The 14247-nt window shown below is 42.7% G+C and overlaps 2 protein-coding genes across 2 annotated transcripts in view; one reads left to right on the top strand and one right to left on the bottom strand.

Annotated features, from left to right (window-relative positions):
* The window catches only part of SLC38A9 (solute carrier family 38 member 9), a 44137-nt gene extending 41300 nt beyond the window's left edge, over window positions 1-2837 (bottom strand). Inside the window, exon 1 of the mRNA XM_083816989.1 lies at window positions 2700-2837. The gene's annotated coding sequence lies outside the window, so the exon portion shown is untranslated. The remainder of the gene's footprint in view (window positions 1-2699) is intronic.
* Window positions 2838-6212: 3375 nt separating this feature from the next.
* Window positions 6213-14247, top strand: part of DDX4 (DEAD-box helicase 4) — a 35109-nt gene continuing 27074 nt past the window's right edge. Inside the window, exons 1-3 of the mRNA XM_083816988.1 lie at window positions 6213-6252; window positions 6615-6707; window positions 10331-10550. Of these exons, the coding sequence (XP_083673114.1) occupies window positions 6636-6707; window positions 10331-10550 (292 nt within the window). The 5' untranslated portion in view covers window positions 6213-6252; window positions 6615-6635. The remainder of the gene's footprint in view (window positions 6253-6614; window positions 6708-10330; window positions 10551-14247) is intronic.

The raw sequence follows: 14247 nt of genomic DNA, 5'->3' as shown, positions 1-14247 counted from the left end.
CATTTTATAATATTCCATAAAGAAAAATAGTCCTTTTAAGACACAGCATGCAATAAGTTAGGCCTGAAAGCATGATTTTGGGTTAAAGCATTGTTTCTTATTTGTCTCTTAAGGGCCTACTTAAAAGCTGGATTGATGAAAAGGGTTTAAAAGTGCTTATTGTTCAGAACAGATAGGTGAAGCTTATGACTAGCAAATTAATTACTTCACAAATAGATACCTTATGTGAGGACTGTCGCTGGAACCAATGTAGCTTTAAAGAAAATTGCAGGCAGAAGAGTAAAATGCAGAAAAATGAACCTGATTAACCTTCTTTTTAACTAATTATCTAATTTTTAACCAGTATCTCCTTTTGACTGGATTGTATTCTCAATAAATATTTTTAATACACAGGATAGAGCCAGTTATGCTATCTGGACTTATTGCTTGACACTTTCCATTACAATAACCACTTCTCACCTGCTTACTTAGCTAGTGTCCTAGTTATCTATCTAAAGCTTTTTATACTAGATATTTGATCTCTGCTCAACTAGTTCTGGAGGCTTATCGTTTAAAAACCTGTTATATGACAGGTTCTGTACACAGTCTTCAAATCCTATAAGGAAGACTGGGAAATAAAGCATAAAGAATTATTGCCAAAAATCAAAGCTGCGTGACAAACTTCATCCTGTTTGTGTATCTTATGGTACACTGTGGTCACAGTTTTCATGTGGCCACTGCTGCATTCTGAGAATTATAATGGACCTCTGGGAATTAATGTATAGCTGCTTGGAAACGGAGACAATAGCTTTGAGGACACCTGACTCATTTGTTATCACACTGGAAGAGGTAAGAGAAAGACTGAAAAGTTTCAGGGAGTGAAGACAAGGACCCAGCAGACTCATAACCTTCAATCTAGCCTGGTAGCTGTGCTGTGACTTGGTCTTCTTTGCACTGGAAGACAAAACCACGTTACAGTTTGCTTGTACTGCGAACCTAAGCTTCTATCTGGTTTGTCTACAGGCATGTGTATCAATGTTTTAAGGTGAGAACCCACCTGAACAGGTTAGTACAGACCGACAGCCCAGGCTACAGAAGGTTACCAAACAGGTTTACACCACAGCCGTCACAAAACTGTGTTGTTAGTCAGTTATCCTAGTCATCCCACAAGCACAGACTGTGCTTTGCTGGTTTGTAGGACTGCTGTTCACCAAAGAACTCTTCATGGAGGTCAGGTGGAAGAAGGCAGAGAGGGGAACTACTATCACAGCCTCCAGGGTGCCATCAGGGGTGCCAGCGCAGCTGGAAATACTGGCAAAACAGCATCTGCAGCTCTGAGAGCTATTTATCCAACAGCTCCACGTCAATAAAGGTGAAGTTGCTACACAGATGCTAGCACTGGTTCTGCAACAGTTTCTTTGTGTTGAAAGGAGACCCAATGGACAAGCCATCACAAACAAAGCCTTAATTCTTAATTTGGAAGTCATGCATCTTAAATTATCAGAGACTTAAATCAACTTTAACTTGTTATTTTTTAACTTGCTTAATTACAACTAAAGCCTTACAGAAGCAATTTTGCCACCAAAAACTGTTCTTATGGTTATGCACAGCAGTAGTTTCCTTTGCTTTGAGGTATCTAGTGGTTCCTTTAAGTATAGCTCCCTGACAACTAGATTTCACAAATCAAACTGTGACAAGTTAACCTGTTTCATTCTTATTTAAAGCCATTACTCTTATAACCCCACCTCACAATCATGATTTAAATACTACAATCCACTAATACAAGTATTTACTTCAAATAAGGAAAATGACTTTTAAAAGTTCTACTTGGCGTGACATGGTCTTCTCTTAAATTCTGAACTGATGAATGGATGAATAAAGGTCATGGCACAAATCTAAAGTAAACTGCAGGCTATGCACATAGAAACTGTGAGAAATAAGCACGTTGTACAGCGAAAAACAGGAACTTCAAAGTTATACAGAAGAATTTCTTGGTTCCTTTTTTGGGGCAATAGGCCCTAGCTTGAAAGGGCCTGAAGAATGCTATACTGCTTCTAAGACTATTAGCATACACTCAGAGCCCCTTAAAACTGGCACAGCTTGCCACAAGTTAGCTTGTCCATACTCTCCTAGATCTGTATTGGTTGAAGATGATTAAAATGCATAACAAGTGTAAATTAATAACTGCTTTGGTAAAAAGCACTCTTGTCGATACAAACTGCACTGTTGTTGACCTCCTGCGTACCTTGGGCAGAACCACTGACAGATGATACCTACGTAAAATTAAAAAGAAATGGAACGATAACTTGTCTTCAACAATTAAAGCCTTTGTTACTTGCATATAGGTGTTTGCGTGAATTCTAAAGACATAGGTATAGGAATGCAAACAACGTTAGCGCCTTCCTCCTTGATCTACGTTTTTCCCACCACCCTTTAAAAGGGACGGGGGCCCACGGGCTCGTTAGGGCTGATTTAAGCTTTTCCAGGATTTACGAATCCCCCGAGAGGCCTCCATGCCCAACACAACGCCCGCTGCTCGGTTACGTTTCTCCTCCGCGGGCTTCGCGCTGGAGCCGGGCCGCGGCCGGGCGGCTCCCCCGCGACCCCCACGCCGCCCGCCCTCCTCCCGGCACACCGGGCACGCCGGGCCGCGGCTCTCGGCCGGCCGGCACCCGCCGCTCCCGCTCTCCCGACGGCCCCGGCTCGGCGCCGCTCCCTACCTGCGGCGGCGGCGCTCCGCGGCGGGCAGCGGGCGGCGGGCAGCGGGCCGGGCCGGGCCGGAGGCGGGCTGAGCCTCCCGGCGTGCCGGGCCGCGCAGTTCCGCAGGCGGGCCCGCGGCGGAGCCGCTCGAGCGCGGCCGGGAGGAGGGAGCGGGGCGGTGCCGGCAGAGGGGCGGCGCTGGCAGATCCCCGCCGGCTGGCGGCGGTGCCGGCCGGGGAGCGGCAGCAGCGCGCCGGGTCCGGCTGCGAGCGCCCTGCGGGGTGGCGGCCCCGTGGCTGCCCCTCCTGGGCAAAGGCAGCGCCGTGGCTGCTACCCGAGCGCCTCTGCCCGCAGCAGGCCTGCCGCTGCCGTTGGGGACACGTGCTGTGTGTAACTAAACGTGTCCTGCGCCTGGCTGCCTTCTCGGGTAAGCGAGGTATGGATGCACGTGCAGGTACCAAACAGCCCTGAAAAAAAGAATTGGACTTGTTAGTGACAATTGGTCAGGTGTCCATTGCTAGGGTAGTCCCAAAGCTGGGAGAAAAACGAGGAAACCTTGAAGAAAATAGGGAGGCTGATAGCTTGTGTAGTCTTTTAATTCACAGAACCATCGAATCATCTAGGTTGGAAGAGACCTCCAAGATCACCAAGTCCAGCCTCTGACCTAACACTAACAAGTCCTCCACTAAATCAGTTGGAAAATAAGGAAACAGAGAGACAGGTACATTTAATACTGATTCAAAACACAATGGTTATATATAATATAGCACTAGTGCTCATAGAAATTCACTGTTCTGAAGGGAAGAAAATAACTGTCCCAGCTGCAAAGGGGTAAAGAGTCAGGAGCTTCAGTTTTCCTCCAGAGCAGGGAACAGAAATAATTCTGCTGCTTCTCCACTACAAAACACCATTTTGCACTATGAGGGATTTACTGTGGTACAGCAGATCCATAATAGGGCAGGTCTGAACTACATTGGCAAATCACACAATGGTTTCTGGAAAATGGAATCAAAGTGTCTTGCAGGAGAGACGCCTTGTGCCTGGATTTACCAGAGCCTTTTATGCTTGGCAATCAAACACACCTACGTGAGGCTATCATTGTTTTAAAATCCCTTTGTTGTTGTTGCTCCTAGTTAAATCAAGTTGGGAATATGTCCTTTTCATAGTTCAGACACTGGTTAAAGTAAAACTGTAGGGATTTTTATAGCTCACGGTAAGGGAAACTGCTGAATTGCATTGCATGTAAGGAAGACAGCAGAGATAGCTTCCCCACGTGAGAAAGATATTTCAAAACAAGCTAGACACCAGTCCCAGCCTGTACTCCTTCCTCAAGCACAGCCCAAGACAGATTGCATGGCTAAGCAGCAGGACTATTCCTGTGAGAAAACTGCTGCATAATCTGAATTTCAGACCGCAGGAGGAAATGAGGCAGCAGAGACTACCACCACCCATCATCGCCCTGAAATTCGGCTGCATGCATGCAAGCTGAGTCAGACCAAAACTTCTACTGTGTGTAATGCAGAAAACTCACTGTCATCTTTTGCACCTGAGCCACCCTTAGAATGCACCTTCTGGATATTTGAAGATTTTGGTCAGGGAGTCAGGAAGTCCAGGCTCCTGATGCACTTGAGTCTGAAATGCAATGCGAACACCGCATGCTGGCACTATGAAGTGAATAAAACTAAAACACACAGAAGCAGAGATGTAACTTTTCCAGCATGCGAGAAGCTAGTCTTACTCTTGCAAGGCTGCCTACTATGTCCTGTGCTATGAAAGACTTAGATAGTTATAAGCATAGAAGATACATGGTTGCATTCTTGGTCATTAATTAGTCATTGAGTTATGCTAGGAAAAATGTTTTATTGCAACAATTGATTTGCCAGCAAGCAAGCCTAAGAGAAGTGTAGTGACTCCCCTGCCCCCTCATAAAAAATGCTGCCAACAGCTGACTTTACAGAAGTGCATTCCATAACTGCCTTGCAGTATTTGTGTTAGGGCTATCTGTTCTGGTGACACATAACCTTCTGGGCAAAGCATGTCTTTTGCTTCATGTCTGGGTAGTGTCTAGGAAAATGGGAACTTAAATTCATTTAGTACCTCTTGATACATCTGTAAGACAAAGAGAATATTAAATATAGCTATTAAAAAGAGTTCTGTGAAGCACTATGTTGAATCACCTATTGATTTATCTTTAAGGCATACTTTGCTCTGCAGCTGTAGTTGTAAGGTAATAGTAATATGCACAAATTCATAAATTGAGGCATTACAGAACTTTACAGTACATGAATAAAGATTTTTTTTCCATCATTGCAGCCATAGTTGTCATCTGGCTAATAAAATTACTGCTTTTTTGTTGGTGTTAGTGTTTTTTTGTTTTTTAACTTGATATTTATATTTCTCCAGATGTCTTTCTAGAAAAAAAAAGTGATAGCATATCAGGATATCTATATTGAACACCATAAACTCTTTTAAATGTTAACTTTTTTTTTTTTAATGGGTAAAGAGAAAGCATGCCTTATATATAAGTAAAACCAATAATTTAATGTTGGTATAATTTAAATCTTAAGAACCTGATCATTATTAGCCATTATTAGTATTTTTTACACAGAAAGAAAGAAGGAAATTGTTATGCACACACTTACTTTCTACCTAACCCTTTTCCAGGTGTCATGAGAAGAGTGTATCCAAACCTCCCATGCAGAGAATTACAGAGACAGTATAGCTTCTCTACAACAGAAGACATGAAAGTTCTCAAACAGGCATATGGTTTTTCAAATAGCTTTTCAGACTTGAGGAAAATAAATTGAAAGTGGTATAATAGGTTAATGAGGATATATCACATTCATGGAATGGTTTTAAGCCTTTCAGGATAAGTCCTGCTGTATTATTCCACAGCTATACTGTTCAACTGTGAAGAAGTTACAGAGATGCGTAGTGCATCAGCAGCTAAGAAACACGAGCAGGAATATTGGAGTACTTGCCAAGGTTTTTAAAAGGTGCAGTGTACTGATACAAACTCTATCTGTGCTCTTCAGTACTTCAACAGACAAACAGCTCCAGAGCCAGGATTTCAGCCCTTCTGGCCTCTACAAGTCTGGTGTAAGGACAAAACTTTGGGAATGGAGTCTTCTTCATGCTTTATTTTGAAAACGTACAGCCTGTCTAACCTAACTTTAGCTTAAATTAGGTAATTAAGTATTTCGTTCTAGCAAAGGGGCATGCTGCCTATTAGCTGTTGTTTCAAAAAACCAACCCCCAGGTACCAGGGCACAACCCATCCCCCAAACTCCAACTGCTCTCTTGCGAGGCTCGGGGGCAGCCTTAACCCTCCCCTCCCCCCCACGCAGACATCACAGTGACCTAACGACCCCAGATAATGGCCGCCCCTAACGGCCCTAACGGCTGACATACCCCAGCCCTCTTTGCCGGAGGGCGAGCGCGCATGCGTGGCGCTGGCGACCGGCTCCCCTATTGGCCAGCGGGAGAGGCACGTGACGCGCCAGCACGTGGCAGAGGCGTTATCAGGGGTGTCGGGAGGAGACGCCATTTTTTTTAGGCGCGGACTGGGAGTGGGTGAGGGTGGGTGGGGGCTGCGCGGCGCCCGAGGGACGAGTCGGGGGGGGGGGGAGGGGGCCGTGGGTGTGTGTGGGGTCCCGTGGGAGCGTGGGGGGTCCCGTGGGTGTGTGTTAGGGGTCCCGTGGGGGCGTGGGGGGTCCCGTGGGGGCGTGGGGGGTCCCGTGGGTGTGTGTTAGGGGTCCCGTGGGTGTGTGTTGGGGGTCCCGTGGGGGCGTGGGGGGTCCCGTGGGTGCGTGGGCAAGGGCCCGTGGGTGCGTGTGGGGGGTCCCGTGGGAGTGGGGGCGTGGGTGTGTGTGTGGGGGCCCGTGGGTGTGTGAGGGGGGCCCGTAGTATCCACTAACATGGTTGTTCTCCTGCAGGCAGGCTTGGCAGCATACACCATGGACCAGGAGGATTGGGATACGGATATCGTGGAGGAGGCAGCGCCCGTCGTCCCGCCCTCAGAGGAGACGGTACGGGGCAGGGAGCGATGTTAAAAATGATAAAAATATTTGAAAGCTCCTAGGGGAGGGCAGCCAGTCTTGTTTCGGGGCTGGAAGGCACGTCCTGAGGACAGGCAGAGGGCGCTGGGGTTGTCCAATCTGGAGAAAAGGAGGCTCAGAGGTGGCTTAATTGCAGTTCCCTGAAGAAGGGAAGCAGGGAGGGATGTGCTGGGCTCTGCTCCTTGGGAATTGATGTCAGGACACAAGGAAAAGGCACAAAGGGCCCCCACGGGAGGTTTAGACTGGACACCAGGGAAGACCTGCTTGCAGTGAATGTGGCCAAAAGTGGAGCAGGCTTCCTAGCAAGGTGGCTGATGCCCCACGCCTGTGTTAAAGAAGTATTTGGATAATAAGCCCTTAGTAACACACTTTAATTTCTGGTTACCATGAAGCAGTCAGGCAGTTGGACTTTAACTTTTGGTTAGCCGTGGAACAGGTGGTTGGATGAGATGATTTTTGACTTCCAACTGAACTATTCTGAATTCTAGACGGGCTGCTACATGTTTCGTCCAACCTGCAGTCTAAGTGGCTGCCACGCTGTGATCATTACCGTGATTCTTGAAGCACCAGGGAGTAGCTGTCCTTAAATCATGTTTTGAGAAGATTGTGGTTTTGTAAGAAATAGCAGCAATTTCTGTCTCTCAGAAGTTAGAGGTGCCTTGCCTCCCTGGAGGCTCCAGGGTCTGGTGCAGAAGTAAGCGTTAACTCTCCTGTGTGCTTACTGTTGCTTCCTCACATGGGGTTGTGAAAGGATGCCTACTACTGCTAGGTCCTGTTCTTAAAAAAAAAAAAAAAAAGGAAAAAAAAGTGTGGCAAAGGAGTGACACACGTACTTGTTCAGTAGCTCACTAATTCTGATAAATGGGTTAGGAATTGAGGACCTGTGTGTATAAGCTAATGGATCTGCACAGCCTGGAAGGGAAATAGCAAAAGCTTAGTTGAGTAGAGACTTGAAATTGCAAATTAGTTGTGGTGAGAAGTCTTAGTCTACTAATTTCTGTATCTCTTGAAAGGGAAATTTTCTGTTGCCTGCCCTTGTTCCTCTTGTAATGCCTTTATGTTCTATTCTGTATGTCAGATCTAGTATCTGAGGTTGTAAGATAAAACAGAAAAGATCACTGTTTTTTTGGGTGTTGGTAGGTTATATTTTTTGCTCAAGTCAGATCGGTTTGATGGCCCTTATTACTGTCTTGAATAATGAAAGGGCAGTGGTGGTGGACCTGTATTACTCAGGAATAGCAGGATTATGTCTTATTCTGAGCTGTGCATAGATGTGAACTCTAATTTCTCTTAGCTCAGTTGATGCCCTTTGGTATTTGCTGTCCCTTTCTGCTGATAGTCACCGAATCACTAATTTATTCACAGCAACAAATGGAATGTGAGTCTCTTGCAGCTGATCTTCATTGTTAATGCTACATTTTATGTTATTGCTAAACTGTATGACCTTAAATGCATGGGTGCAGTAATAAAGATGAGGAGTTCCCCTGTATGGGGATTGTAGGTAGGACTTGGTATAACCTTTACAGTATGTTTTTGCAAATGTGGTGGGCTGCTTTAGAAGCTGATTGCCAAAGAGAGGTTTCCTCCCCACCAGCTGTTCACTTGCTGCTGTCTTGTCCAAATACCAGTGCTTGTGCAGTGCTTCTCTGTGGTCTTTTAACTTTCTAACCTGAAGACCCCTCTGTTTATTGAGGGGAAAATGGCTGAGAGGGACTTTACCAACAAAGCTGGTAAAGGAATCAGTGGAACCTTATTTCTTCATGCTACCAGTATGAGAGTTACGTTGACTCATTTGCTTGGAAAACGACAGTGTTAGAAGACGGGAGTCTGAGATTTCAAGCAGCCTTAAACACATATAAACCAAATTTTCATTGTATTTGTAGCTGCATATATGTAAGGGGTCCCAGGGTCATTGTCTTCTAAAATAAATTAGCGTGGTCTCTATTCTGTGAAGGGGTTCAATGCTTTTGGTATTTTAGAACTCTTCTTAATACTCAGCTCTTTAGGGAAGAAGGGCAAAGACGTGCACCCTGTCTGGGCTTATGTAGAAGCTGTATTTCCAGACCCTTCCAGATGTATTTCCCAGTCTTTCTTTCCAAGCTCTTGAGAATCTGTCATATATCCAGAAATAGGTGGAGCGTTTGCTTCCTCTCAGTCTTCTGTTTAAGTTGCTCCTTTGAATTGTCCCTACTGCTTTTTTCCCTAAGTGAGCTGGACTATCAATTCCAGAGTTTGCAAACACGGTTCACTTAGATTGAAACTGGAGAAGGGTGCTCATAGAGTTTAATCTGAATTAGATTCCTGAAAGGAGAAAAGCTACGGTTAGGTCTGCATGTAGTATGTTTAACTGTGTACAGCTTAATGGTCTCAAGAGTTCGGGAGCTGGTGAGAAGAAATCTTAAAATACAGTTCTGGAGTTATCTTAGCAGGGTGATCTTAGGTACCTGCTGTAGGGTGTAGTTCTGAGTGAAATTTTGTGTACAAATTTATCCTATTCAATCTTGTTGTTTTATTACACAGCAAAATGCTCTGGTGTGAAATGAAGGATAAGATCTAGGAGTGTAATGGGACAACTAAAGAATAATGTTGTGCTACTTGTGGTATCAGAAGAAACTGCAGTAAATTTGAGGAGGATCTATAATGATAGTTGGCATTGGTGTTACTGATCTTACAGGTGAGCCTTGAGGAGTAGGGAGGGTGAGGAGAGATGAATTGCCTATCCAAATAGATGTGCGAGGCTAAAAGTAAGGTTGCTAAAAGAGGAATAGTAACATACGCTTTCAGAATAATAATTTTACTGTTTGGATTTAGTTTCCTGTAATGGTTCACATAAAGAGAATTATGAAAGCTATTTGTAAAATCAGAAAAGCATAATATTGAAGTTAAAGCTTTTATAGTTCTGTGTTGTTCCTGAGTCAGATGGTGTTTTGGCTTACTACTGTATGTCTAGCTTTTATTAAACAGGAGAAATTTTAACATGGCCTTTGCTGGAAATAAAACTAACCTTAATGGTACAATGTGAGAGTTTGGTGTTGTTCTGAACTGTTTCAAATGGAGTATGTGAATCTTTGAAGAATTGAAGAGGGATGGGCATCTTTCAGATACTTCCTGTTAAGATCTTCTGTAAGCATCCTTGAGAAAAACCCTGGAAAAGCTGTTGTGAAGCTGATAAAAACAGGATTTTATTCGTGGTGCTAACAGTCTGAAGCCTTCCTAAACTTAAATAGGTGAAAATAAAAACTTTAAAAGGTTATGGAATTGCTTTGGACAATAAATGTTTCTTTATTGGTATTTGCATTATATGCTTGTTAGCAAGGTGATGGTTAATGCCTCCATAAATCTGACAAGGCAAGATAAACTTCTCCCCATGTCAGCTGTGTACAACTTGATTTTGGTGACATTGATGTGTGAACAGTATGCATTTTGTATACTGAAGTTTAAGAAACTTTTAAGAGAAATATCCAGAAGACTTGCATGTGAGTGCAGAAAGCAATTTCTTTCAAATGCAAGACATAGGAAAGAGCTGCATCTGTAGCTGTGTACTTTTGCTTGGTGTGAGGTTAACATCATGCTGTCTTTTTTTCTATCTGTAGGCTGGCTTCTCTGGCAGACCCGACGGCCCCCTGTCTGGCTTCTCTGGCAGACCAAATGGACCACCGCCTGTCTTTGACAGACCAAATGGCCCACCGCCTGTCTTTGGCAGACCAAACAGCTCGCCGTTTGGCTCTGGCAGACCAAATGGCCCACCATCTGGCTTCTCTGTCAGATCAAACAGTCCCTCGTCTGGATTCGGTCAAAGCAGAAGCTCATTTGGTATGTTAAGGACACTTAAGATTTTACTGATACCTGTGGGAGCTATCATGAACAGTTTAGGAAACTAAAGAAAACTGTAATACTAACATACTGTGATAGCTTGATGTATCCGTATGCAGTAAGCAGCATTAAATTGTACAGATAATATAATGAGCAGGCTTTCCTTTTGACCCTCACTCCTTTTTTTTTTACTGCAGTTGTGTTGAATACAGTGTATGACTTGTAATGAGTGAATAGTTGTCAGATGGATAACCATTTTTACAACTGCCTATGCTAAACATGAACAGTATTAAAAATGAATAGATACTATATGCAATGTTGAGCGGTCCTGTCTTGACAGGACTCTGACAGTTATGTTGAAAATAAAAGGTCCATGAAGCTGTTGAGCGGAAACTTATATCTGCATTTAAAGAAGAACACAAGACAAAACAATGATGTTTTGGCAAGTTTTCATATAACACTCTTGCTTTAATGAAGAGTATGCCTTTATAAACTTGAACAGAAGCTTTAGTTTAAATAAGCCATGCTGAGGCTGTTGTTGGATGTAGTTTGTCCCAGGCTTTACTTAGTGTGCCTGTACAGTAGCCAGATCAGGAAACAAATTTTGCTTAGAACAGACAGAATGTGGGATAGGGCAGTCTGAATTCTCAATGTAGTTTCTATACTTAGGAATGATCTTTGCTGAAACTGCTTGGGGGTATTTTAACTTACTCAAATAACGTCTGGGGTAAAAATAGCTCATAGTTAGTTGACAAAACTGTGGAAGCACGACCTAAACTTTTATTTTAACAAGTTGTATTTAGCACAAATTAGGTTAATATGGCTTAAGAGTGTTTAGAACAGGGCAGTATGTTTATTGTTGATTTATCATTCTCCTACCTCTTTGTGTAAGTGAAAAAGCAGACTTACCTTTACCTAGTTCCATGTCCCCATGATGTTGGGAAATTAGGAAGGGCAGGAACCAGTTATTACTGGTGCTATTTGGACACCAAATTTGAACAGTTACAGGAAGTAAAGAATTGAGAATAGGTGTTGCTTTCATCCTAGTACCAAAGAAGTGCTGTGTGAGAACTTCAGGTTACTACAGTAATGGTTTGATAAAGAACAAACAGGAAAGGCAGGGTTCATGAAGAATGGTTGTGTGCTGCATGTTAGGTGGAAGTGAATGTAGCTTCATGGGTTCTGTAACTCCTTCTGACTAACTGTGAACTCTGCCTGTTAACTTTTCCATTGCATATAACGAAAATAACTAGAAATTATCTATGTCTGTTGTACTGAACTTGTGGCATGGAAGGCTTTTCTTGCTGAAGATGATGCTTCCACTATCATCATTAACCATTATTCCTTCACTGAGCTAGGCACATGTTATTTTGGATCAGTGTAAGCACTTTCTGTTAGGCTGAAACAGGTAATTTCAATCTTTCTGGCTATTTCTAGTTGGTAGGGAACTCAAACCATGTTTTCAAACACAGGTTATATTACTGAGGTTGCTTACTTACGCTAGATACAAGCAAACCTTATATGCTGTTTGAATAAGCGCTTTTAAAGAACTGAAACCGTTCAGGAAGTCCGGAGGTGAGACACTTAGTTGATAAGATCATGCATCTATTCTCAAGCTTGTTTAAAAGCGTGCATTGGTGTTAATTATTCTTCCCCTACAACATTATGGAAGAAACTGTCCTTTTTTTTCTTCCAGGCTTCCAGCTGATTCTTAAATAAAGCTCATGGGCTGCTGTATTGTCTGCAGTGCACTTCTGGGCTTTATATAGATTATTGTTAATAATATAGCTCACTTGTTTGACTTGAAATGGCACGAGTAGAGCTAGTATATGCAGGCTAAACTTCCATTTTGACTTTCTGAATCAGTATCTAGGGGTAGTACTTGTGTAAATTCTTGTAATGAGTGTAAACTTAAAAAGTATCACAACTGCAACTTAGTTTTTATAAAGTTCTGCTTTGATTTAAATCACTGAATTGGTTCTTGCGTTTATGAAGAAGCTATACCTTTGTTTACAAGCTGGCTATTCTGAATTTTCAGTTCTGAAGAAACTTTTTTCTACGCTGTTTCATATAGCTTACATACTTTTTTACTTAAACTGCACAGTGTTCTTTCTCTTAGTCTTTCAAGTATTAATTGAATCAAGTTAGTAAATTTAGAGTGGTAAGTGATAGTGATCAATTAATCACCAGATTTTGATATTTCCAGACTCTGTATATGACCAGTCACATCAGTAGTTAGTGTAGTAGGCAAATGGTAATTGTAGAAATAAAATCTTGCTGTAGTTTCTTGTAACTAATCACAATAGGTTGGTTGGAAGGTAATGGTGCAGCGTGGTCTTCTGTTGGTGAATGAGCTAAGCATATCATGAAAGCAAGTTACTTGATTATCAGTTCTGTCTTCTTAGCTGTATAAACCTGTGTTTTTGTCTATCGTCTTCCTTAAGAAGAGGCAGAAATTTTGGGGGACAGAATGGCTGAATGAACAAAAAGTACAAAACAAAGTACATGTTTTACTGATTAAGTATTTTATTATTATATTATATTAGAATGGTTGGTACCGGAGGGGACCTCTGGAGATTGTCTGGTCAAATTGCCCTGCCAAGCAGGGTCACCTAGCACACATTGCACAGGACAGCATCCAGGCGGGTTTTGAATGTCTCCAGAGAAGGAGACTCCACAACCTCTCTGGGCACATGATGTGCTTTCCAAAATTTTGAATTAACTGTGTGTATTTAAGGTGTGGATATCTCAGTGGAAGAGGAGTGATGATATTAGAAAGGGTTAGGAACAAAAGTTAGGGAAGAGTCCTCACATCTCTACAAGGCAAATTGACTTGGTCAAGGGAAGGCAATTTATCATGTGATAAATGCTAGAATACAGATTTAATGATTGGCTAGGAATTTTGTTTCTTGCTACATTGATGTTCATACTGGTATTGCTATGAACTACCCACATAAATCTTCAAGTGAACGTCCATTTTGAACATTCTTCAGGCCACAAAAGCAGCAGTTTAACACTTTGGAATTTTAGAAGGGAAGTCTCCTAACAGAGTAACTTGGTAAGGTACCAAGCGTAGTGTTTGTTCTTTTTTTCCTTTATGACAAGCTCTTCTTGCATACCGGTGACCTCTTCATTAACTAATATGTTTGTATTGGGGAAAGCACAAGTGCTTAGTGTTTTTCAGTGGTAGCTTTGATTATGTTAAACTGTCTTAACTTGGAAGAAAAAGAGTATTTGTGTTTCCTTAGTATGTATTATACTCACAGATTAGTCTAAAAGCTTACAGATTGATTGTCTTGATTTCAGGTGTCATCTTTATAATGGTTGCTGTGTAATCTGATCTTGAGTTTGATACTGTGGAATAGGGAACTTTGCTGTTACAGAACCATTTGGGTTGGAAGGCACCTCTGAAGGTGGGACAGTCCAAATGTGTGCATGGAGAAGGGTAGACTGTAGCAAGCTGTTCAGGACCTTGTCCAACGAAGTTTTGAAATTCTCTGAGGACGGAGTTTATACGGGCTGTCTGGATGACTTGCCCAGTATTTAACTACTGTGGGAACAACATTTTTTTTCTTATGTTTAAATGGAGTTTCTTATATTTCAATTTGTGTCCATTTCCCATTATCCTTTTGGTGTATACCGCTGAAAAAAATCTGACACTGTTGTCTTCACTCCTTGTTAAGACATAAGAGGCCCT

The sequence above is a fragment of the Anser anser genome (assembly GCF_964211835.1).
Source record: "Anser anser genome assembly, chromosome: Z".
NCBI lineage: Eukaryota > Metazoa > Chordata > Aves > Anseriformes > Anatidae > Anser > Anser anser.
Note: the sequence above shows the minus strand (reverse complement) of the source record. Positions and strands in the feature narration are given on the sequence as shown.